Source organism: Pogona vitticeps, chromosome 10 (genome assembly GCF_051106095.1).
Source record: "Pogona vitticeps strain Pit_001003342236 chromosome 10, PviZW2.1, whole genome shotgun sequence".
Lineage (NCBI taxonomy): Eukaryota > Metazoa > Chordata > Lepidosauria > Squamata > Agamidae > Pogona > Pogona vitticeps.
Genome location: NC_135792.1, coordinates 25986115 through 26008613, shown reverse-complemented (window position 1 = coordinate 26008613; position 22499 = coordinate 25986115). Strand labels below are relative to the sequence as shown.

The window sequence follows — 22499 nt, the reverse complement described above, 5'->3', positions numbered from 1 at the left end:
AGTTTGCAGCCAAGGGTTGTGCCAAACAGAAAAGCGCTCTCCCTTGCCCATGACTCAGGCACAACAGAGTTACTGCATTTGCCTCTGGAAATGGCAGACTTAATGGAGGAAGGCAAAGAGCCAGCTCATACTGTCTAACACAACCCGGTGGGGTCCAGGCAACCCCAAGGATTTCCCCCATTACCTCTTTGAGAATTTTAAAAAACCAGGTGCACTATTTTACTGTCCTCCTTCCCCAAAGAGGAAATGAGAGGGGAAAGAGCCAAGGCAGGAAAGAAAGAAGGCACCGCTTCCCCTCTGCCTCCTACAAAGGCCCTTATAATGTACACGAGCCCCATGCTGGCTACCTGCCCTGGCGTTCAGAGGCCTCCCAGCAAATGGCATCTATTCCCTCAACAAGATTCTGAAGCCAATACAGGTGGCCGAGCAATAGATAAAGCCACCTACTGGTTCCATTTGGGGGTGGGAGTAAAAGGGGAACACAGGAAACACATCTGTAAAAAAACCCACAGTAACTCTTGAGAGTCAGCCGAGCAGAAAAATTGTGTTTCCGTGTAGAATGGTCTTTCCTAGAGTGATGCCCTCTGGATGGATGAAATTATAACCTTCATCACTTCCAGCAGGCATAAAGGTTCCATGCCTACAGGGGAGAATGGGGGGTGGAGTCAAAGGCCTCTGGAGGGCCCCCATGTGGGGAAGAGCAGTTTCAAAGCCACCTTTGGCAGAGAGTCTCCTTTTCAAAGGATCCAAAGCTGCTGAAGTGACTCAGGGAGGGAGCGTCACGCCTCAGCTATTCCACGTTTTCCTACAACTGCAGCAAAACGAGGGGGGCCAAGCTTCTCGCCATGAAACACCGAAGAGACCACGAAACCTATAAAGGCCACGGACAGACACCACTCGCTATGGGAAATGTGGACTCGACTCAACACCAGGATAGGCTTTCTTTCCTCCCACCAAAATCAGGTCTGTTTTTTGGGCTTATCATGTCATGGTTTCCTGGAAGAGCTTTGCAGCCGGAAGACGGTGCTGGTTTTCCGCTCAGCGCTCTGCATTACACACCTGATCTCACCTGGCTAGAGATATATTTATCGAACTACGCTGCTTTTTTGGGGGAGGGGGACAAGGGCGTACATTTCATGCATTGGTCATAGGTTGTTTTACTTCCTTATTTCTCCACAAACAAAGCCACTGGACAAGATTTGCACACGATGGGTGTTCCCTTGCTTTCTTGGCAGTCGAGATCTTTTCAAGAAACAAAGTGCCAAATGCCAGGACAGCAGCCCCACTGTGCTGCAGCCCCTAAAATATGCTGCAGGGCGCTGAGTAAAACCTATTCAGTACGGCTGTGCCAAGGCTGTGGGGGCAGCGCAGAGACATCTCAGCTCCAACCTCAGCGTCTAAGTGAAAACATCAAAGTGGCCATAATCGGGAACTGAAGCTAAGTTGCCAGAAGGGGGTATGAATCGAGCAACCTGCCGTTCCCCACCATAAAATCTTGAGAGGTGCTGCATTGCATGAGCAAACATATATTGCAGCAGGAGTCCTTGCAAAATTATCAGAGCGGACTCGTGCGTGTTTATTCAGCAATTCCTCCTCCAACTTTAGACCTATCCTGCTGATGCTGGAGAACCTTTACTCCGTTCAAGGTGTGAAGACGGTTGTTCCTGACTCAGACACTAAAAATTCTGTGAGTTTTATGATGTGTGAGATGGGCTCTCCCCCCCCCCCCGCAAACACAATCTCACCGACTGCTGGCAGCTGACTCCTAAGCTGCCCTTCTCTCCGCGCACGACTTTCATCAGGCAGTGGAGGGTGCGCCCTTTCCGATGCAACCCTGAGCAGTAGTGCTCGATCTCGGTGCGGCAACCCAGGATAATCTCTGGGCTCAGCGAGAAGTCCTCCATCAGCATGCGCCGGTAATCCAGCATCTCTCCCTGGCATTCACTGCTCACCTGCCGACCTGAAGGGAAGTCAGGGGAGACGACGCAGGTTATCAGACATCAGCCAAGGCAGTGGAGCAATAGAACAGGCAGAGGGGAATCGGAAGGTACCCCTTCTCCAGAACACATTGCAATAATCCAGGCAGGAGGTCACCCCTGCATGGATAACTGCTGCCAGACTACCTCTACCCAGGTAAGGACACAGCTGACATACCAGCAGATGGCAGTGTAAGGGCAGAGCCACTCTGGATGAGGATCTCTACACTTCTCTTCCTAAGGGACTGTAATTGTCTTGGCTAGCTAACTGAACAACATTTTCATCTTGTCTGGACTGGGTCTTTATTAACTGTCTCTTAACCGGTCCATGGCCAAGCATCAGTTCAGGAGAGACAGGCTTGGCTTGCATTTCACAAAAAGGGGAATCAGAACCGACCATCCTGTGCCTACGTAGGAATGGCAGCTCACCATGTCCCTCCATACTATATCTCCCAGCAAGCAGACAGATGTGAAAAAATAATTTCAATTTAGCCAAGGCAGAAAGAGGTCAGGGTACAGCTCATCCAAAGTTGCTGACAGGGCCAGGGGAACAAACAAGGATGCACCGCTCTGTCTTTCTCTTGACCTAAGAGAGTCAGGCAGTTCCCACCTCATAACCGTGATTTATGTCAGACTGAAATGGGTTCAACGAGCTAGCATCATCCGGAAGTGCCTAAATATAACCAGAGAATTGCTAAACAGTTCCTTGGTGTGGCAACTAGCGAAAAGGAGTGCTGCAGGGCAGAGGTAACAAAACAGATTGATCCTTCCCAGCACTGCACAGCTGAGATAACAGAGCACGGCCCAAGGTTAAAAGCCTGTCTCTCCGGTGGCTGGCCAAACACGACATACAGTAGGACAGAAAGGCCTGCAGACCTGGCTTTAGCACAGGAGCCAGTTCTGTTACCGTCTCTGTCATACCTAGCCTTTCCTCTAATTTGAGAATTAGTGCGCAACACAAGGACGTGCTAAGCTAAGGCTTCCAGGAGGTGCCATCAAAAGCAGAAGCTACTAACTGTCAAAGGAAAGTCCACCAGTACATCTCGAACATAAATACATTTTGACAGCAGAGAACTCGGGGTGCGTCAGAAAACAGAAAGCAAGTTGACTCCTTTGTCACAAATAGGCCCTTGATCTGGCTCTCCGCAAAAACAAAAACGAGGGGTCAAAACAGTCTCATGTCAGGTGTTCTTCAGAAAGGAACAACGAGGCAGGAATATTGGAAGGAAAGATCGTGCAACACACTGGGAGGGGTTGCAAAAAAAAGGAACAGGGTCTCGGAACTGCAACCGTCTATGAGACAACCAGTGGCTTCCTGAAGTCTAGAAGGTATTTCCATTTACAGCAACAGTTTCCTACTGTTTTGTATAAGTGCTTGGAGGAAACGCTGTTCATGTGAAGGAAGGCACACAGATGAATCTGTGCCAGCTCAAACAAAATCAATTTTGCCTTGGTATCACGGTCTCTTTCCTCCATCACACCAGACATGTGGGCTAAAGCAACATATTCCTCAGTACAGTGGTGCCTCGCTTAACGAGCGCACCGTACAACGACAAAATCGCATAGCAATCCCTTTTTTGGGATCGCTAATGCGATCACTCAACGTTTTTTTAATAGGGCAAAATTCGCTTTGCGAAGATCGGTAAGCGAAACACTTACCGATCTTCGCAAAACGAAGCCCGACGATCAGCTGTTAGGCAGACAAAATGGCCGCCGGAAGCCCGGAAATGGCCCAAAATGGCCACGCGCAGCGTTTTCGCGCCCTCGTTAAGTGAGGGGAGGGCGCGAAAATGGCTGCCAGCCATTAAGAAGCATCGCTGAACGGTGAGTATTCGGCCCATTTGGAACGCATTAAACCATGTTTAATGCGTTCCAATGGAATTCCCTGCCCCGTTCAACGATGCTTCAGCATAGCGAAGGTTAATCCGGAATGGATTAACCTCGCTATGCGAGGCACTACTGTACATGATTTTTCTTTCATGTGTGTCCAATCTTACTAGAATACCGACAACATGCCGTTTCTCCTCGGTGTGCCCCGCAGCGCCTACCACAAAACAGATGCTGAGGAGAGCGGGACTTACCTCTATGCACAGCAGATTCTAAACACATCAGTAGGTAGGAAAGACGCGCCTCTCGGGAACGAGGAAGGTTCTCTACATTACAGCGGTACTTCTTTAGGTCACTTTTGCAAGACTTGGCTAAGGAATAGCTGACCTTGTAATCTTGTGCAATCAGTTTCTGCCGGGTGGTCAACGCATCACGACACTGAGGAGAACAAGCAAGATGTCAAATGGTCTGCCCGACACCTCTGAGAAGCACTAACACACCACAGTTTTGTCACTCAAAAGTTAGCAACCTGGCTTGCATTTGTCAACAGACACAGGGGTGGGGGGTGGTGGAGAGAGAGAGCTACAGGGCTGGACGTGGTGTAGAAAAGCCACTGCTAATGCCATTTTGTATCCCCACATTTCAATTGTAATTCATTATTTCTTGAAAAGTCAGAGATCTATGTTGCGGGTGGTGAGGAACTTAAAACAGAAACAGAACTCGTGAAAAACTGCAAGACAGGTTGGCAATTCAACTCCTATTTCACTTCACACCGTTCGAAATCAATAGGGACTCGAGAAGCACTGCACCTGAACTCTTAACCCTTGGGATGCCTTTGGTCAAAATACGGACCCTCTCGGAAAGTAAAAATGTACCTTGAAGCCCTAGTATCTTGAGATAAAATAAACAGCCCACCCCAAGGCTCAACCCAGCTCAGTAAGTGAGCCCAATCCTTATTTGCTAAACTGCCACAACAAAAGACAACTGTTTGTCTCAGCGGTGGGCAGCTTGTCCCCAGGACACAGACCACGGATACAGCTTGTTCCACCCCCCCTCCAAAAGGTTAAGGATAAGTTTGAATTTGAGATTTAATCTTCCACCTCTATCTCCTTTCTCCCCTTCACGTACATATCTAGTCTGAATAGAAACTGGCCAACCCTCAGCTAACATCAAGCGGCATTGTGAGTGGATTTTCCATCCTCTGCATGGTAGCCATGGGAAATCATGCAGGTCAAAAACCCCGGAGGCTTTGGGGTTCAAGGAGGCAGGAAGAATCACTCAACAGTTGGTCAGCTGGGAGAAAATACCTACCTTTTCACTCATAGCTTCTTCAAACTTATGATTAAAGAGACACTTGTATACCCTGCCTTCTCCAGCCTCGGTCTAGGAAATAAGAGAAACAGTATTGGTCATGCAGGTAATCCGATCACACGTTCCAAGAAGCTTGGGCAGAATGCATACTGTCTCTAAACCTAAGAAGCGAGTTAAGTCAAGATACAAATATATGCCCAGGGCGACCCTCTGAGGATCACAGTCCAAGAGAGATTTGAAGACACGCTGCCTAGGCCAATGTCAACATTTCCCACGACCTCTTACTGCCTGCTTTTCATCATACTATCCAGGGTATTGTGATTTGCAGGGCACTGCCAGATAACTGTTCTGTGTCTTGCAACCTGTGCAAGTATATCAGGGCCGGCCCTTCCATCAGGCAGAGTGAGGCAGAGGCCTCAGGCAGCAGAATATGAGGTGCCATGAAAGGAGGGCACATTATTCGTTGTTTAATTTGTTGTTTCTGTATTTTTACTGCTAGCAACGGGGACAGAAATTCTCTACCTCGTGCACCAGAATAACTTGACTGACATGGGTTACTCTGCACCCAGACCTCAGGTGGAGGTGGCGGGGGGGGGGGGGGATTTCTACCCTGCCTGACACAGCAATTCATTTTTAGCCAAGACCTGGTACACGTATCAGAATCCAATTCAACAGAACGCTTTGTTTTACTCGAAACTAAATCATTTGCAATCATGTCTGGGAAATGATAACTCTCCTTTTTATTATGCTTACTGTCCTTCTTTGTTATGCTTATGCTTGGGTGTATAAGCAGAGCTCTTTTTTTGCAGGACCGGGGGGGGGGGGGGGGACTGGTCTTCTGTGCCAGGGAAGGGAGGAAAATGAGAGGCAGCTCACGTTTTCACAGAAGCGTTCCCGGTCATCCCGGCAGGCGAAGTAGAGGTGTCGGTCTAAATGAAAGTCATCCGAGGAGAGCTCAGCCACACGTAGGATTGCCTTCTTACACTCTTTAGACACTCTCATCCGGGGTTCCTTCTCTTCTGCCTCTTTCACTAAGCCTTTCTCTAGGCAAGCCACCACCTCTCCCTGAGAGTGGGCATCCTGAAGGCAGAGAAGGAAGTTACATGGCAGTAGGGGAAAAAAAAACTCTGCATTTATAGGGCACCTTTTCTGCCTTTCGCTCCAAGATTCTTTAGGAAACACGAGAGCAGCTGAAAGCAAAGGGTTCTGCTTAGCCCACATAGGAAGCTGATTCCCCACCTCCTCCTATCAAGGGTGGAATTTGGGGGCTACAAATCCAATAATTCTCCACCCTGGGAGTTCTACCTGACAGACAAATACTGTACAGACATTTAGAGAAAGGCCTAAACTTAGAAGGCTTGGCCTCCTACATTCTGCAGGTGAACATAACTAATATAACTATTAAAACAATACAGCACTTGAGGGTGCAAGTCTGTACGGGCTAAATCTGAGGCCACCCACATCTTATGAAAGTGTAAAGTAAGTAAGGCTTTCCCAACAACTCAGAATCATTCTAACATATCACTCTGCTGAACAGTGACACGATACGTGGGGAGGGAGGCTATGGGTATTAAACACCAGCCAGAGAATTTGGTTACAATCCTTTTTTGGGGGTGGGGTGGGGGTGGAGCAACGCTAGTATCAGTGAGATTATGTTCCAGCCTCTTTCCTTTTCTACCATTTTATTGTATCCAGACTCAGCCAAATTTTGGGATCAGTTACCTTTTCACCAGGCCGTACACTGCCACACTTGAAGAGGTTAATATCATTCCTGCAGTCATCCATAAAGCCACAGATCAGGCGATAATCGCTGAAGATAACAGCTGTCATTTTGGTGATGTATTGGTGACACTGGTATTCGGTGATGTTTCCCCTGTGATCCACCAAGCAGGAGACCAGGTAGCCTTTTCCCATGGGCTCATCGGCACATTCTTTGATCTGTCCAGATATATCCAAGGTAAAAACAAATATGTATACCGCCTACAAATGTCTGGAGCTCTAAGCACACCACAGATTCATCATACCTGCTCTCTTTCCCGTCCTCAGATGGAGAAAAAAAAGGGGGGGGGGGAGGAAACGGCACTACTGTATAACAAAGGGCATGAGAAGAATGCCAGAGACACCTGGCTCAGCTCTAGAAAGTTCTAAACACATCCTGCACGGGAGTAACAGGGACCACAAAGATATGGGATTCACAAGAAGCTTAGAGGTATGTTCTAGAGTGTGCTTTCAGCTTACACAGGTCTGCAGCGAGGCCTAACAGAGCCATGATCTATGGGAGTTGACAGGACCGCATACTGTCTCAATGTAATACTGTTTAATTTACTGCAATGATTCTGACTGTCAGCACACTTAATTAATTTTAATGCTTCTTATAGCTGCGCTTGGCTTTATTTGATTTTACGGATTATATGGTTAAATCTGTTCTCACTTGTTTGTAATATTTTATGACAACTATAAATAAGCAGCTTTGAGCACTACCTAGAAGTGTAAAGGTGGAAGAGAAATGTAATAAATGATAGAATATCTTCTGTCATGCACACCGATTCCACAATAGACTTGTTCGGGTATTTTGTCAGATTATACGAAAAGGACTCTCTGAAAGGAGAACATGTATGTGGAGGGGACTTGTTCTACTGGAAGGTGACAAACATACAGTCTTCTTAAAAGCCCAGTTTAAGAGCAATCCAAACTCAGCCTTTCATTAGTTTAGTGCAGAGGTGGGCAATTAATTTCTATAGGGGGCCACATGAAAAATCTGAACTGTGTTCGGGGGGGGGGGGGCAAACCAACTTTACTTAAAAATAAAATGACACAGTGATGCTATGATTGTTAATCTTTACAAATACTAAAGAGTTCTTGTTTTTTGTTTTTTGGGGTATGTTAAAGATAAGCAACTGATCAACTTTAGACAAAAGGCTATAAATGGTTTTGATGTTCATCTTGTTCAGTGAGAGAAATCCAGTCTGTCTTGGGCTTGGACAATTACTTGAACACCAAACTGGAGCGACGACCGGCGGGCCAGACAAGAGCGGCTCGCAGGCCGCATGTGGCCTCGGGCCGCACTTTGCCCAGGTCTGGTTGAGTGGCTGATAATGAAGTTAAAATGCCTAGCACTTGCAACTGCACTAATCCATCTGGATTTTATGGAATTATTTACTGGTTGACTTAACACTGTTTATCAGCACCACTGCCCATAAGTTCCATTTACATTTAGATGCTTTTAATCTGATGTACACAACAAGGTAGAGGAAAGTGAAAAGCAGCACTTGAACTTTTAAAAATGTATTAATTGTGCTGTGATTTTAAAACAACAAGAACATTAACCTGATGTAAACAGGATAAAAACAGACTCCAAGCAATGAGAGCGTCAAGACCTACAATAATATGTGGTCCACCTCAAACTTGGGATCTGAAAAATCAATGCATCCTTTGGGCAACTGATATGTCAGCTGTGGTTAAGCAGGCAAGTATTTAAATTTTTTTTTATTAAAACAAAAGAAGATTCTGATAATAACATAAGACAAATGCTTACTGGACACCTTAGCCCAATCCAGAATTTCACACTGCTCTAAGCTTAATTGTACTAAGCAAACTGTTTTCGCTTCCAGCCTTTGATCCACAATCAAAGCATCTATATACACATGTGGCATTCATCAGTCACTTTTACTCTGTCCAATCAATTCATGAGTATCACTACTTACACACTGGTAACTAGTATTCTCAACAGCTTGGCTAGCTAAACACACCCCTCCAAATAGATTTTGTGGGGTTGTTCCAGAATGATCTGCTCTCCAAGATTACTGTAGAATAAAACTTTCCAAACTTTGCCATCAATGAAGAAAACAGCTTGAAACAGAGCAGGGCATGAGGGATGACCAAACCCCATTGGCAGCACCAGCTTGTCTTCCTGGGAACAGTACTCAGAAAGAGCCTCAGCGGAGCAATATTTATAAAGCAGATCATTTTACTGGAAAATGGATCAGTGTGCTAATGACCTGAAGGCAAGCACTTTCTGCAATTATACAAGCAATTATGGATTCATCAACAGTCGATGCTACCCGAATCAACACAGCATTCCATCGTTTTTTTACCCTGAAAGGGACAAGCAAAGTAAGCTAAATCGTTACCGAAACAGATATTTAATACCGCTGACATACTACCTTAAAGGCAACTTCTTGTATCACTAGTTTTCATCAGATGAATTGTGAATAATGTAGTCATTTTCCTAAATCCTGGAAGGTATTCAAATGAACAACATACTCTTCCTAGCATCAGTAACCAAATCTTAAGAACTTCCCTTTCAACCATCAACCCTCTTCCAATTATATCTCAGGTTCTGGGCAGGCTCTCCACATGCTGGGAACGGTGGGTGCTGCATGACCTCCAACGCTACCGACCCACCTCATTTCCAGAAGAGGTTAATTAGCCTGTAACTTTCCCCTAAACCCGGCACCAATTCAGGTCATCCATTATCACTACATCTGTGCCAAAGGAATAGACTGAGGCTAACGATACATCCAATTCCCCTTAACAGGTGCTCCTACCTGAACATCCTGCCCAAGAAAGAAAGAACAGGCTGCAACCATGGGACACGGGGAAAATGTTTCTTGCCCGAGGAACATATTTAAAATATGTGCTCTCTCTCTCACAGCTGCCTCCTTCAAAGCAGTCAGCACTTTCTTTTATGCAAATGTTCCCTGCCTCTTGGATCAAATCAATCCTTCTTTCTGTAATCTGATGGCATCATCCAGTCCAGGCAAAAGAAACAAGAGAGGAGTAAAGCCCAGCTAATGAGCCTACTCAGGCATCAGCCATTGGAATTCCTTCGAGCCGAAGCAGTCACCTTGGCCTGAAGTCATTCCTACTTTTCTGGAATAGACAGCTGTCAAGTACTCTTCCCTTGATAAGCAAGAAGATCGGGCTAAATCGAGAAAAGAAATTAGCAGCCTATTAACATGTTCCTTTCATTCCATCAATCAAAAGTTAGTTGTGGGGGGGCAGGGGAGAGAAAAGCTCACAGCCTGCAGCTGTTAGGAGACAGACATTTAGCACATATTAATAAGGTACTTTTAAAGCTAACCCAATGCCTCATTTCAAGCCATAAGCTTTTATGGCATCGTTTAATGAAAACAAAACCAGGAATCTCATCCTGCTACCAAGGCATGCCGGACTTACCTCTGCTATGGTAGATTTGCAAACTTCTCTAGCCACTGTTTCAAATTTTGGATCTGCGGTCAGGTTCAGCTTATAGTTCCACAAGAGCTAAAGGGAATACAGAATAATAACAATCCCATAAATGCAAAGCTAGAAGGCTCGCTATGGATCATCAAGTCCGGTTCCTGTCAAGGAGGCCCAGCGGGGGAATCGAACTCCCCACCTCTGGCTCCGCACTCAGAGACCAAAACCACTGAGCTGTCTAAAAGGCACAGCCCAAGTTTTTTTTACTGTTTGTTTCTTTTTCATATTCCACAATTCCTTGACAGAAGAGGCTTCTGTTTTGACTTCAAGCAGTACCTCAGTCTTGTGTAATGAAATGCAAATAGCTCTGAAAATTTGCCCAGCTCTACATTAGATGTAAATGCAGACAATCTCAAATCAATCACGACATTGTTTCTGCAGCCATTTTCAAGGAACAGAACCCTGATATGCTGCTGCTCCCCAACAGGGAAAACCTGAGAACAGGGACTCCGGGAAGCATTGGGCTGAACATAAATCTCAATTAAACAAGAACTCATGCTTAGCAAACATGTCATGAAGAATCAAAAGCCAAAGAGGAGCACGTGGTTCAGGAGGCTGGGTTTCTGGGCTTGTGACAGCCCATGGGGCTACCGGATCTTATCCACCTGCCCCATGTTACATATCTATTGCCTTGCACTAGTTCACTGTCTTGCCTGAAATTCTGGATTAATGCTTCATCCTCCTGAGGAACTGGGCTGCGATCCAAAAGCAGCTCATTCTATAACAACACTTAATGACCATCTGGAAGACGTAGTGGCAACGACTCATTATGATCCAAAGAGGAGAAATCCAGCACCTGAATTTGCAAATCAGGTATCTGATTTGTGAGCACGATGGGGTTTCCTCCCTATGAATGATCCCAAATTCTTGGCCTTTCTCCTGTGGCATCAAAATGCCCAGCAAGAAACAACGGCAGAAGTTGCCCTGATTTTTAACCCCTCTTCTCCTCTCCAAACCCAGTTTTAACATGGAAGACAGAGAAGTGTCCCAGGGCGGAACTCTCATACCCTTTTTCTATTGTAAACTGTGGCCAGCAGGCCATTTCATAGCGCACTCCACGGAGACTGTCCAGGTACACCAAGGAATGGAAGACCGACTCAAGCCCCAGGAACCTGCTCTCTTAATTTCCCTAAGAGGGTTCTGGATCCACAGGGGGTCACAGATGGGGCACAGCCTCAGGAGGCAAAACGCCACCCTGAAAAAAGGAGCTTTGCATTTCTTTTATGTACAAAGAAAGAAAGGAATCTGCACAGTACCACATGGAAGAGCAGGACTGGGTGTGTAATAAGCTTGGGAATACAGACCTGGGTAAATAAATTTTAAGAGTACTTTACTTATTTCAGGAAAACGAACAGCCTTGTCTTCTGCAAAACCTATGTTCTACTGGAATAACAAAAGAATTGTTCTGGGTTCAAAGCTCATCCCAGCTTTGCACTCTGATTATCTTGGGCATGTTCTCTGCCTTTCAGTGTCACTAACTGGCCTTCCGGGAAACAGCTCTTTTGTGACTAACCATGTTCCCAACTAGCAGCCATTCTGCAGCCTGGCGTGGGGCCATCAGAGACATTTTGAGAGGGCACCTACACATTCTCAAATTCCCAAATGAGACTGTAAAGCCAGAATATTTGTGGGATCTCTCGCCACAACACTTCCAATGCCTTCTCCTCAGTCACGTTAGAGGTATGATAAAAATGCAGGGACGTATCACTTGCACCCCAGCTGCTTACAGAGGGGCAACTGCTCCGTGTGACACACTGCACAACAGAGCAACAAATGTGCTTTCCACTTAATTTAACTTTATTCTCCAAGGCTGATTCCATGGGGTCCCTTCCAATTCCATCATTCTGATGTACAGATCCTGTAGCAGTGTGCGTCAGGCCACAGAAATCAACCAGCCATTCCACTGGAGATCAACGTCTCTATTTTTAATGTGGTCAGCCATGGAGAGAGAAAGAAGCATGAGTCACATCTGCTTCAAGGAACTGATTGAGGATCCCAGAAATTATGCCCTTTTGCTCAAACAGAAATGTGATAAAAGCTCCCTGAGGAGCAAGTCCCTAAACGAAAGAAGAGGAAGAAAAAAAAACACTCACGTGGTTGCAGTCTGATGAAATTTCATTGTCCGGCTGGAAAAAAAAGAAGATGATAATAATATTTCAGAACAGGTCAGGTTATACTGCCTAGTCTCTACAGAGACAGACAAATCCTATTGTTTCAGAAGAATGTGCATTATTAAACAAACTTTCTTAAGCAAACTATGAAGGTTATCCGCCCACAGATTAAATAGAGGATTTATCTAATCTAATCAATCTCTGACTCCCATACAGTGGCCTTGATGCTGCTTTGGAATCCTCCCTTCTTACTGCTTTTCCAAGACTCTTATTTCACAAAGCGGTATAGCCTCTCTAGACAGACCGGAAGTTTCCTCTGTGCCTTTAACATCCTCCTCGGAATCTGTTTATTCTGGAAGTTTTGTGTTTGTTGTCAAATGAAGCAAAATCATATTAAACTTTGCTCCAACCTCCTGCCCTCAACATCCTCCCAACTGTTACCCTCCTGGACTCTCCTCAGCAACACCCTATGTATATGCACGGGAGCTTGGGAGTGATGTATAATGGAACAAACAGAAAGGATCATGGTACTTTCAAGACAAACGGAACAAGGCAGGCTCCACCAAGCTCTTTTTCCCATTTTCCTTTAATTCAGTTGGTCTACTTTTTTTTTAGAGCTTACTTTAAAAGCCATCAGGTGGGCACAAATTATAAGAGTTGGCATTCAAGAATCCATCAATGGGGAAAACTGCTTTGGAGGCAAGGTTCTCAGTCTTTGGGACTCCAAATATTTGGGATGCCAACTCTCTGGAGTCGCAAGTTGCATGGTCAAATGGCCAAGGATTCTGAAACTGAAGTCCAAAGCATACAGAGGACCAAAGACTGAGAAACAATGTCCTAGATTGTATTCAGCAAGGTAGCCATGTTAATCTATTTCAGAAAAACAAACAACAAAAGAACTTTAAAGAGTAACAGATTTTTAAAAAGATTTTAAACACCACCTCTTTTAGTCTTTACAATGTATCAGGCCCAATTCAACCACCTTGTCTTCACAATCATGTGTTAGTTATATCACTTACATTGAGGCAAAACAGCAGTCTGATAACCATGTATTTACCTTAATACAATGGTTCCCAACCTTGGGTGACCCAGATGTTCCTGGACTAAAACTCCCTGATGCCTTCACCACCAGCCATGCCAAAATTTCTGCAAGTTATAGTCCAAGAACATCTGGGGACTTAAAGTTGGGATCCACTGCTTTATTAGGTGAGAAGCAAGGGAACTATTCTGGTATGCCTGCACCACATGTAGCAAACATTCCAGGCATAAGGAAATATTCTGCACTGTAGAAAGATGTTTCTGTGGCCTAAAAGAAGCCAAGGATAGTGCTATGAGTTTTGCATTTCAGTGAGCCTAGGTGATCACCTAAACAAAATACTATACGGAGGACACCACCACCTCATATCTGTGGGAGATTGGTTCCACACTCCACCGTAAATGCCTGAAACCACAAATACAAGAGAACCCTATACAGCAAATACAAGGGAGTGAGACAAAGACAACAAAGGGGTGTCCTAGTTTGTTGTGTATAGGACTGCAGCAAACTGCAGATATAAGGGATTTACTGTATACATTTCCTTCATATTTTGTGTTAATGTGGGACCTGAAATCAGTATAGGGAACATGTAAGCTAGCAACTTTAATTCATTACATTGGCTAAGGTTCTGAAAATAAAGTGGGCAGGGAAATCTATTTAATTCCAGTTTTCCAACACCGGGGGAGGAAAGTGAGACAGGCTTTATATAGGCTTTCAGTGTGAGCCGCATCCCAGCAAACAGGATGTGGTAATTTAAAGAAAGGAGTCTGTTGTTTTGAAAATTTCTGCCACAAGTTTATTTAGCACAACAAGATTCAACAGATGAGAGAAACTAATGCTGTAATTCACACCTGCACTGCTTCTCCCTCAAAGGAACAAAACATATGATTTTTTTAACCCTTTTCTCTTTCTTGATTATACTGCCAAGTGAAGCTGCTAACATCAGCATGATTTCATTCATGCAAATGTAGTGGACATACTCCAAAATGTGGCAATGCATTTTAACAGCAGATACCTTCATTTAAGCCTGATCATTCAATGGTTTTAAGTGCACATCATGGAAAACATATTTAAAATGTATAATCAGCAGTCTCTAAAAACCGTAAAGTTCTTTTTTTAGCCCTACCCACTTGGCCAGTTGGCTGAGGTAGGCTGCTTCAGAGGGACAGGCATGAGGCTTCTAAAACATCCTCTGAAATGCCACCTAGTATTCTGCTTCAGAATAAGTATGACACTGAAGCTGGAAACATTTCTGGCAGGTATGAACTGTAAATTCAAATCTGGTTTAGGTAAGATTAACTTCTTACGCAAAAAAAAAAAAAAATAGTTATCCACTTACTACTCTTATATGTTCCTGGGTGTCGGAGCAACACATGCTTCCCATTATAACCCAGGGGAAGAATAAAGCACATGAAGTATCTAATTTTATGAAACCATTATTTGGAAATTGAGATAGGCAGTTACAGCTACAGTCATGAATTACAATAAAAGCTGCCCTGTGTATTCATAAGAACAAGCCACAAAGGATTTGCCTCTAAGACCACCACCCCCCTCAACAAAGATGCCATCGATTTGCTTCCTGAAATATTCACAGAAATATTGTCCAGGCTTGTAAGGCCAGAGATTTCTGTCACTTGGGCTCTAATCCTCAGAGAAGGAAGAAGATGGAGACAAGGTTCAAAAAAAGTAAGAATGGGTCTTTAGTACACTGGGAAGGGTGAAAGATGGCACTTCCCTTTCTTTCCAGAGATTCCAAAATGAAAAGACGACATGGAATGGTGCAGTGAAATTTCTCCCACTGGTTTTTATTTTAAGCGAGAGGTATGAGACAGCAGGACAAGTCCTTCCATCATGGGCTTCTCTCCAGCATGGAGGAAGTAGTTTGTACACAGGCACATTTACACTCTCAAGCTAAATAGCAGAGCACAATGCAAGAGGAGAGGCTTGGCTTGCCGGCCAGCAGTTAGGAACAAACCCCTGATGGGAAGACTTCTGCAAGCTTATTTCCTGCGCCAAAGGCGGCCATAAAATCCAGAAGCATCATACTCCTAGGAGGGACATGCGTGGAAGTGATCGTTTTTTGTTTTGGCACTTTATATGCATAAAACATTAAAAAAATATCACTTTTTAATTTAAGTCATTATTTCAATTGTGATTTAGATCAATTTGATTTTAATCAAATCCACCCTCTTCTCAAACGTTTCAGCATTACCTCCCACTCTGTTTTTTCGGTATTTAAAACTCATGCCCCCCACCATCCTTTAACACCATCTAACCCCATTTCCCCCAAAAAAAACTAATTAAAATTTTTAAAGAACACAAAAGCAGATTTTAACTATTTTAAATTAAACATGAACACAAAAAGTTTTTCTTGAAAAATCCTAAGTACTAGCAAATTGTAATTATTGTAAAGATTTGTTTAAGCTAGTAAAAATGTTAAATCTCGAAGTCATTATATCCCACTTCATAAATTTTTCACACACCCCAGGGAGGCACACCCACCCACGCCTTGGGGAATGAATGGGCTAATAGTTCACTTCTGGTTCTCAGTTCAATTGGGAAATCAATCAACCAAAGCTTTCATCGTTTCATTGCCACTTTGAAATTACGTTCTCTATGCCTGTATCCTTGAATCATGGGGTCCCTACCTCCACAGCGTCTACCATGTATATAAACTTGAAGATGAACATTTCACTCCATGTATCAGAGAAAATGGACGTTAATCCGCAACAGTGTAAGTAAAGTTGCATCAGTTAGTTACATTTTTAAGGCATTGTTTTTGTTATGCATCCTTATTTCTTGTTGTTATATATCCTGAAACAGAGTAACATAGCTACCTCTTTGAAAACTGTTACGGTCATGGTTCAGTACTTGTTTGGAATCTAATTCAAAGCAAGGTGGATTGGACTGAAATCAAGTTTAAATAAAATGTTGTACAAATTATTCTCCAAGACCAAAGATAAAAGCATTCACTGAATCACAAGTGAACATTTCTAAAGGCCATTGCTTTACCATAAACAATCAATCAAGTCAGGATATAGATCGCTATAGGAAGGCCATTTTGGTTGGAGAACAACATCCTCTGCTCTGGCACCCAGACTTTGGACTTCTCGTTACAAAGCCCTGTATTGGGGCTTGTATCACAAAGCAAAGCCTAGAGATGAGCAACTTGGTGCCCTCCAGATGTTTGGATTTATTTATTTACTTACTTATTCAAAATAATTTTACCCCACCTTTCTCCTTTATAAGGACCCAAGGTGGCTTACATCATTAAAATGCAATTATTTAAAAGCTAAAAACAATACATTTGCGAAGGCTTTCACGGCCGGGATCTAATGGTTGCCCTCTGAAGATGCCCATGGCCACAGAGACTGGCGAAACGTTAGGAAGAACAACCTTCAGAACACGGCCAAAGAGCCCGAAAAACCCACAACAACCACTAAAAACAATATATATACAAATATGTTTAGAAGAAGCAAATACCACACTAAAAATGGTTAACCATAACCAATGCCAAAACACGTTCAAAGCAACAAGGCACAAAACTCCATTTAAAAAACCCTGCCAGAAAGCCAATCACTAAAAGAAAACCGGTCTGAAGATAAAGGTTGGTAGACCATGTTTTTGTAATTTATATTTACTTTGGGGTAGTTTGTTTTAACTGTCTGCAAACCTCCCAGAATAGTGCTTCGACACTAATGGGGTGGTACATACATCAAAGTAATAATAAAAATAAAAATAAACTGATCTCTTTGCAATTTATTTTAATGGGAGATTTATGGGAGCTGTAGTCTAGAACATCATGGAGAGATCACGCTTCTTACCCAGAGTTCAGTGTATGGTTTGCCCCAGGATGGATTCAATTTAAATCAAATTGATTTAAATCACCATTTAAATAATGATTTAAATTTTAAAAATCAGATTTTTTTCCCAACAATTTAAGTCAAAAACATCATTTTTAAAAATTTTAATCGTGATTTAAATCAACTTGATTTTTCTAAAAAATTCATTTTTATCCACCTCAATTGGCCCATATTGTATGTCTGCCCCTTTGGGTCTCTTATTACATTTGTATCACTGCTATTTCACTGGTATTCTTATGTTCATTGTTTAACCATTATACTTGGTTTCAGCTGGATTTTATGATTCCACAGTTAGCTGTCTTGGGCCACACAAGCAAAGGCAGGATATAATTGTTTTAAACAGATCAACAGCTATGGCCTATTGCTAAAGTCTCACTTCATGTATTTACAGGAATCATAATTGCTGTGAAATGGCACTCCAGTGTTGGCTAAACCTCTTAGAGCAAGAAATTCCAATTCAATTTTTCCCCCTGTGTTACTAGGAGTCAGAGTTCTGCCAGATTATCTCATTAAAACATCCGAGCTCTTTTGGTTTAAAAGTCAGCTTCGGCTCATACAAGCCAGAAGACTAACAATGCAGCTCTCGCTGCTATTACACAGAGCATAACTAAGGATGCAGTTCCTTCCAGAGCCTTCTTGCTTTGGGTTTTCTTCACAAACCTAGTTGGGGGGGGGGGGGGGGAGAGAAGATTTTTCACATATCTGAGTTGAAGGCAGGTGATTTCCCCTTTATTCTACAGGGACACCTGTGCTACCTCTCTGTACAGCTGAAATAGCTGTAGCTGCTTTGAGATAAATCATTTGGTCCTTTGTTCAAAAAGGGAACAGAATTAGCAGGAACCACAAAGGACTATGCTTTCTGGATTAAACTATCAGACGGCCCTACAACAACAGAGTGGCAATCAGCCCTCTTTCTTCCTCTTCTCCCCTCATTCAATCTCAGGAAGGCATATTTCTGTGCTTGGCACTGATTACTTACAATCACACTTTCTGTGGCTTAATCACGAGCCTTTCAAGATGGTTCAGAAAGTTCAAGCAGTGCTGAGGGCAACGATCCACTTGTTAACTGTCCTGGGCCAAGGTTCACATATACAACCTTTCTGAAACATCTGCCTTGCCATTTGGTTGCCAGGCCCCATTTTAATTCTCAAGTCTCTCCTTTAAGTCCTTGAAACCCCGAGCCCAATTATTGCACAGAAACTCTCTCCCACAGGAGCCCCCAAGTGTGCTCTCAATTCCAGCCTACAATAAAGCTGAGCAGCTTTCACTCCAGAATAGGGCCTTTCCTATAGCAGCTCCCATGTTGTGAAAGTAACACCTTAACAGTCAGAATAACATGCATCAGTTTCACTAAAGATCTATGCAACTGGCATTCTTTCATCATCATCATCATCATCATCATCATCATCATCATCATCATCATCATCATCATCATCATCATCATCATCATCATCAAACTGCAGAGCTGGAAGGAACCCCTACAGATTATAGAGTCCAGCTCCTATTAAGAAAGCACAATGGGGAGTCAAACTCCCAACCTCTGGCTCCATAGCCAGAAAGCTAAACCAACCAAGCTATACGGCAGTTCCTTCTTTGATTTTTTTAGAAGCACAAATTAAATCATTTATCAAAAACCAAAGCAGTAGATCTGTTAGTCTGTCTCAGTATATTGACAAACATAAAGAGGAAAAAAGGGGAAATGCTGTAGCATTTTATAGAAAAAAATAATCTTTAAAGCACCACAATGTTTTTCTTTTTCTCTTCTTTTCCTCCCATTTAATTCTGCCAAATGGATCTGGTAGTGTGTGTATATCTAAAAACAGCATATCTAATGATTTGCATTTTAGAAAGATATAGATTCTCAAATCCTTCATGACTATGCTATGTTCAAACAAAAGATGAAGAATATCATTCAAATTCGAAAACAACGGTGTGACCATATTTATCACCCCAATTTGTGATGGTCTAAATGCCTCTGTCCATCCTAATTTGGCACTCTCCTTTCCTGCCCACTCAAGAGACACAAATTAGACTCCCCATCCGCACCTCTCAGTCCCCAACACATCTGCCTGCACATGTCTGGGCTTAAGCCTGCACCACTAATGATGTGCCATTCAACTAGGGAACACTCTGTGGTTCTTGGGCTTAGTAAAGACACTGCAGACTTATAGACACGGAGATAATTCAAATGGGTGCCCAGCTGCTTCTACACTGAGAATTTTCTACTGAATATTCATTCTTTAATGGAAGGTTCAGCTGTGTCAATATTGATTAACTGGATACACAGATCTGTGAAAGATAAATTATAGCTGCAATGAAGAGGAGCTAAAGGAAAAGGGGTGTGGAATTAAAATTTACATCCTGCTCCATCTATTCTTAGTTTAGCCACTAGTACAGAGGCTGGCCTTCAATATTGGTCTCCTATCTAGCAGGGTCGCATACAAAAGAGATGCTATATTATACTGTACAGCGACCATTTACCAGCACACTCTTCTGTTCTTCTTCCCATAAAGATTCTGCTATTAAACAACAAATACCTGGTTCGGTCAATACCAAATATCTCACCACTGCCCTAATCTTGCAAGATTACTACTATTACTATTTTATCAAGAGAGCAAACATAGTGTTCGCTGTGAGCCCCAAATTGCCTGCTGTCAGTTCTAGAAGTGCAAAATAGTCTTTGTTCTGGTTGAGGCAGACAAGTGAAAATCCACCACACATTCAAGGAAGCCCCTCCAGGAAGGCTTCAGTGCCTCTGCTGTTGTTTCATTCCACCTCAACCCCAGCCCGGCCAAGCTGAAGGGTATCTGAAAGGAAGCCTGAATTCCACATCTGCTGGAATAGAAGAATACAGCAGTACGCTCAACCAAAGCAACTTGCGCTGCAGGTCAAACACAGCAGCCCAGAAGCTGTAATACAGATAACAAGGTGTTGTGTCCCTCTTGTTTATCACGATCAATGAAATTCATGGTAGGGCGTTGCAGCAGAGCAGAGATCTGATTAATCGCTCACAGAGTAAAACAGGTATGTCAAGACAAAAGAGATCAGAGATATCATGGGCAAGGCAATAAGGAAGCTGGAGAAAGGTGACAGTTTATAATGTCTTCTTTAAAGCTATGTTCCACATTTTCTCACCCAGCGCTCAAGGTTTTAACATTTTTGCAAGACAATTCTGCAACCCTGAATAAACGGTCCAAACCACAGACAACACCCCAGGGCCCCAAATACACCAATCTGCATATAAACTGAACTGCAAAGGAGCAGCTGGGAAGCCCTGGCCTCTCATCTTGATCTACAGCAATTATTAGGAGGCCCAGAGACTCATCTGCTACTAGATGGTTGCTAGATGACCAGTCTTTTGGGGGAACAGAATGAATGAGATCTGCCAAGGTGGTTCAGCTGGAGCAAAGGAGATATAATTCACCACAAATCCTTCACACACACCTTTTCTCATGCCTCAAGGGACAATGAGCAGGCTGCAAATGGAACACAAAGTACAGGTTTCCCCAATTCTGTAAGTGCCAGAGGTCTCACACAGCAATTTAACCTCATTTCTGGCGAGCATAAGGATGAGGCCTTAAACAATTATAGAGCAGTTTAGTAAAGGGTTTAACTTGTTTCCCAAATGTTTAAAATATGTTTAGAAGTTTGATGGAAAAGCAAGAGAGAGAGCAGACTGTAATGTTATGCAAATACACATAACACCCCTGTGCAAAATGGAGCTGAACGTATTCAGTAAACAGATACCGTTTGCAATGGACTCATCCATTCTTCCATATAGGAAAGAAAAATTAAGGCTACTGTATAGCCAAACACTGACCTGCATAAGATTAGATAGAGTCTTAAAAGTTTTTTTGCTTTTAGCTATAAATATAATTGTTATTCAGTATGGATAAGCCAAAGTGTATTTTATATATTAGGAACCCAGCAAAAACTCTTTGTAGATCATTCTGCTACACCTAACCTCACAGCCCCTACATCCTCATTCAAGTCCTCTGGTTTTGTTCAGACCAGAAATAATTCACACTCAGAGGTACATCACCTCATGTAAGTGACAACCTACCATTTTTAAGAGAGACAGCCCCTGGCATTTGCAGGTAAAAGGACAGTGACTGGAGACAGATGCTCAGGACTAGTGCCCAGATAAACTCTAGCAAGAGTTAAGCCTAGGAAAATCTGAAGTACAGGAAACTGCTCCCAGTTAAACTTGCAGCATTTCCAGAAATGTGGGAGTCACAGGGGGCAAAGTGGGTTGGTGGGTGGAACAAAAATTGGGGTGGGGCTGAAATATATGAAATACTTACCTTTGTCTCAATCCTAAGTTTACCTCAGCAGCACAACATGTTTTATTCATAACTTAACTGGCATATAAAACTATATATCTGACAAATATGAAATTAAAAATTACAAGTCTCAGGGTTTGTACAAGTAAAATAACAGATACAGTACCCCTTAAATAGGCTGCTGCAACCAATGCTACTTTAGTGTTTGCCATTTAAGAGGTGGGGAAGGGGAGATGTAACACATATTTTAGTGAACAAAATGTGATTTATTATTCCAGGCAGACACTATTTTAGAGTCTGCATTTTTCTGAGTGTGGTGTCAGTTCTACTTTGCAGGGTTGGCATTAACATCTTAAGCACTGAACCTTGTGATTTTTTTAAATTATTTCCTGAAAGCACTGCTTAGTCAAGTCAGACTAGTTGTTGGGAGATACCGGGGCCAGGCAGGTTCCTTAGGCATGACATTTCACTCTCCTGAGCTCCCCCACTCCAGGATCAGCAGGGCAATGTAGCTCAGTGGTTAGAGTAGCCCTCCCAGAACCTGGGAGTTCATCATAGTTTATAATATCCATGGAGTGTTAACACAAAAATGGGACTTAAATCTCTTTATTTATTTATCCGCAAACACATGAACATCTCAAAAGTTCTGTTCCTTGCCTCCCCTGATATATCAGAGTAGCAACACCCAGATTTTCTGGAACCTGACACGCCGCCTAGAGTGGTCTATTGACTAGATAGGCGGGATATAAATAAAATAAATAAATAAATTGGCTGTCAAGATGGGCGGCATATAAATCCAATAAATAAATAAATAATAAATGAAGAAAAACTGGAATGAAGTGTAGCAAGCC

At 43.2% G+C, this 22499-nt stretch overlaps 1 protein-coding gene across 1 annotated transcript in view; it reads right to left on the bottom strand.

Moving 5' to 3' along the window:
- Window positions 1-22499, bottom strand: part of GLG1 (golgi glycoprotein 1) — a 46351-nt gene that overhangs the window by 15128 nt on the left and 8724 nt on the right. Inside the window, exons 2-8 of the mRNA XM_072980816.2 lie at window positions 12449-12481; window positions 10293-10379; window positions 6837-7052; window positions 5991-6194; window positions 5115-5186; window positions 4058-4241; window positions 1746-1960 (exon numbers count right to left, since the gene is read on the bottom strand). Coding sequence (XP_072836917.2) covers window positions 1746-1960; window positions 4058-4241; window positions 5115-5186; window positions 5991-6194; window positions 6837-7052; window positions 10293-10379; window positions 12449-12481 — 1011 coding nt within the window. The remainder of the gene's footprint in view (window positions 1-1745; window positions 1961-4057; window positions 4242-5114; window positions 5187-5990; window positions 6195-6836; window positions 7053-10292; window positions 10380-12448; window positions 12482-22499) is intronic.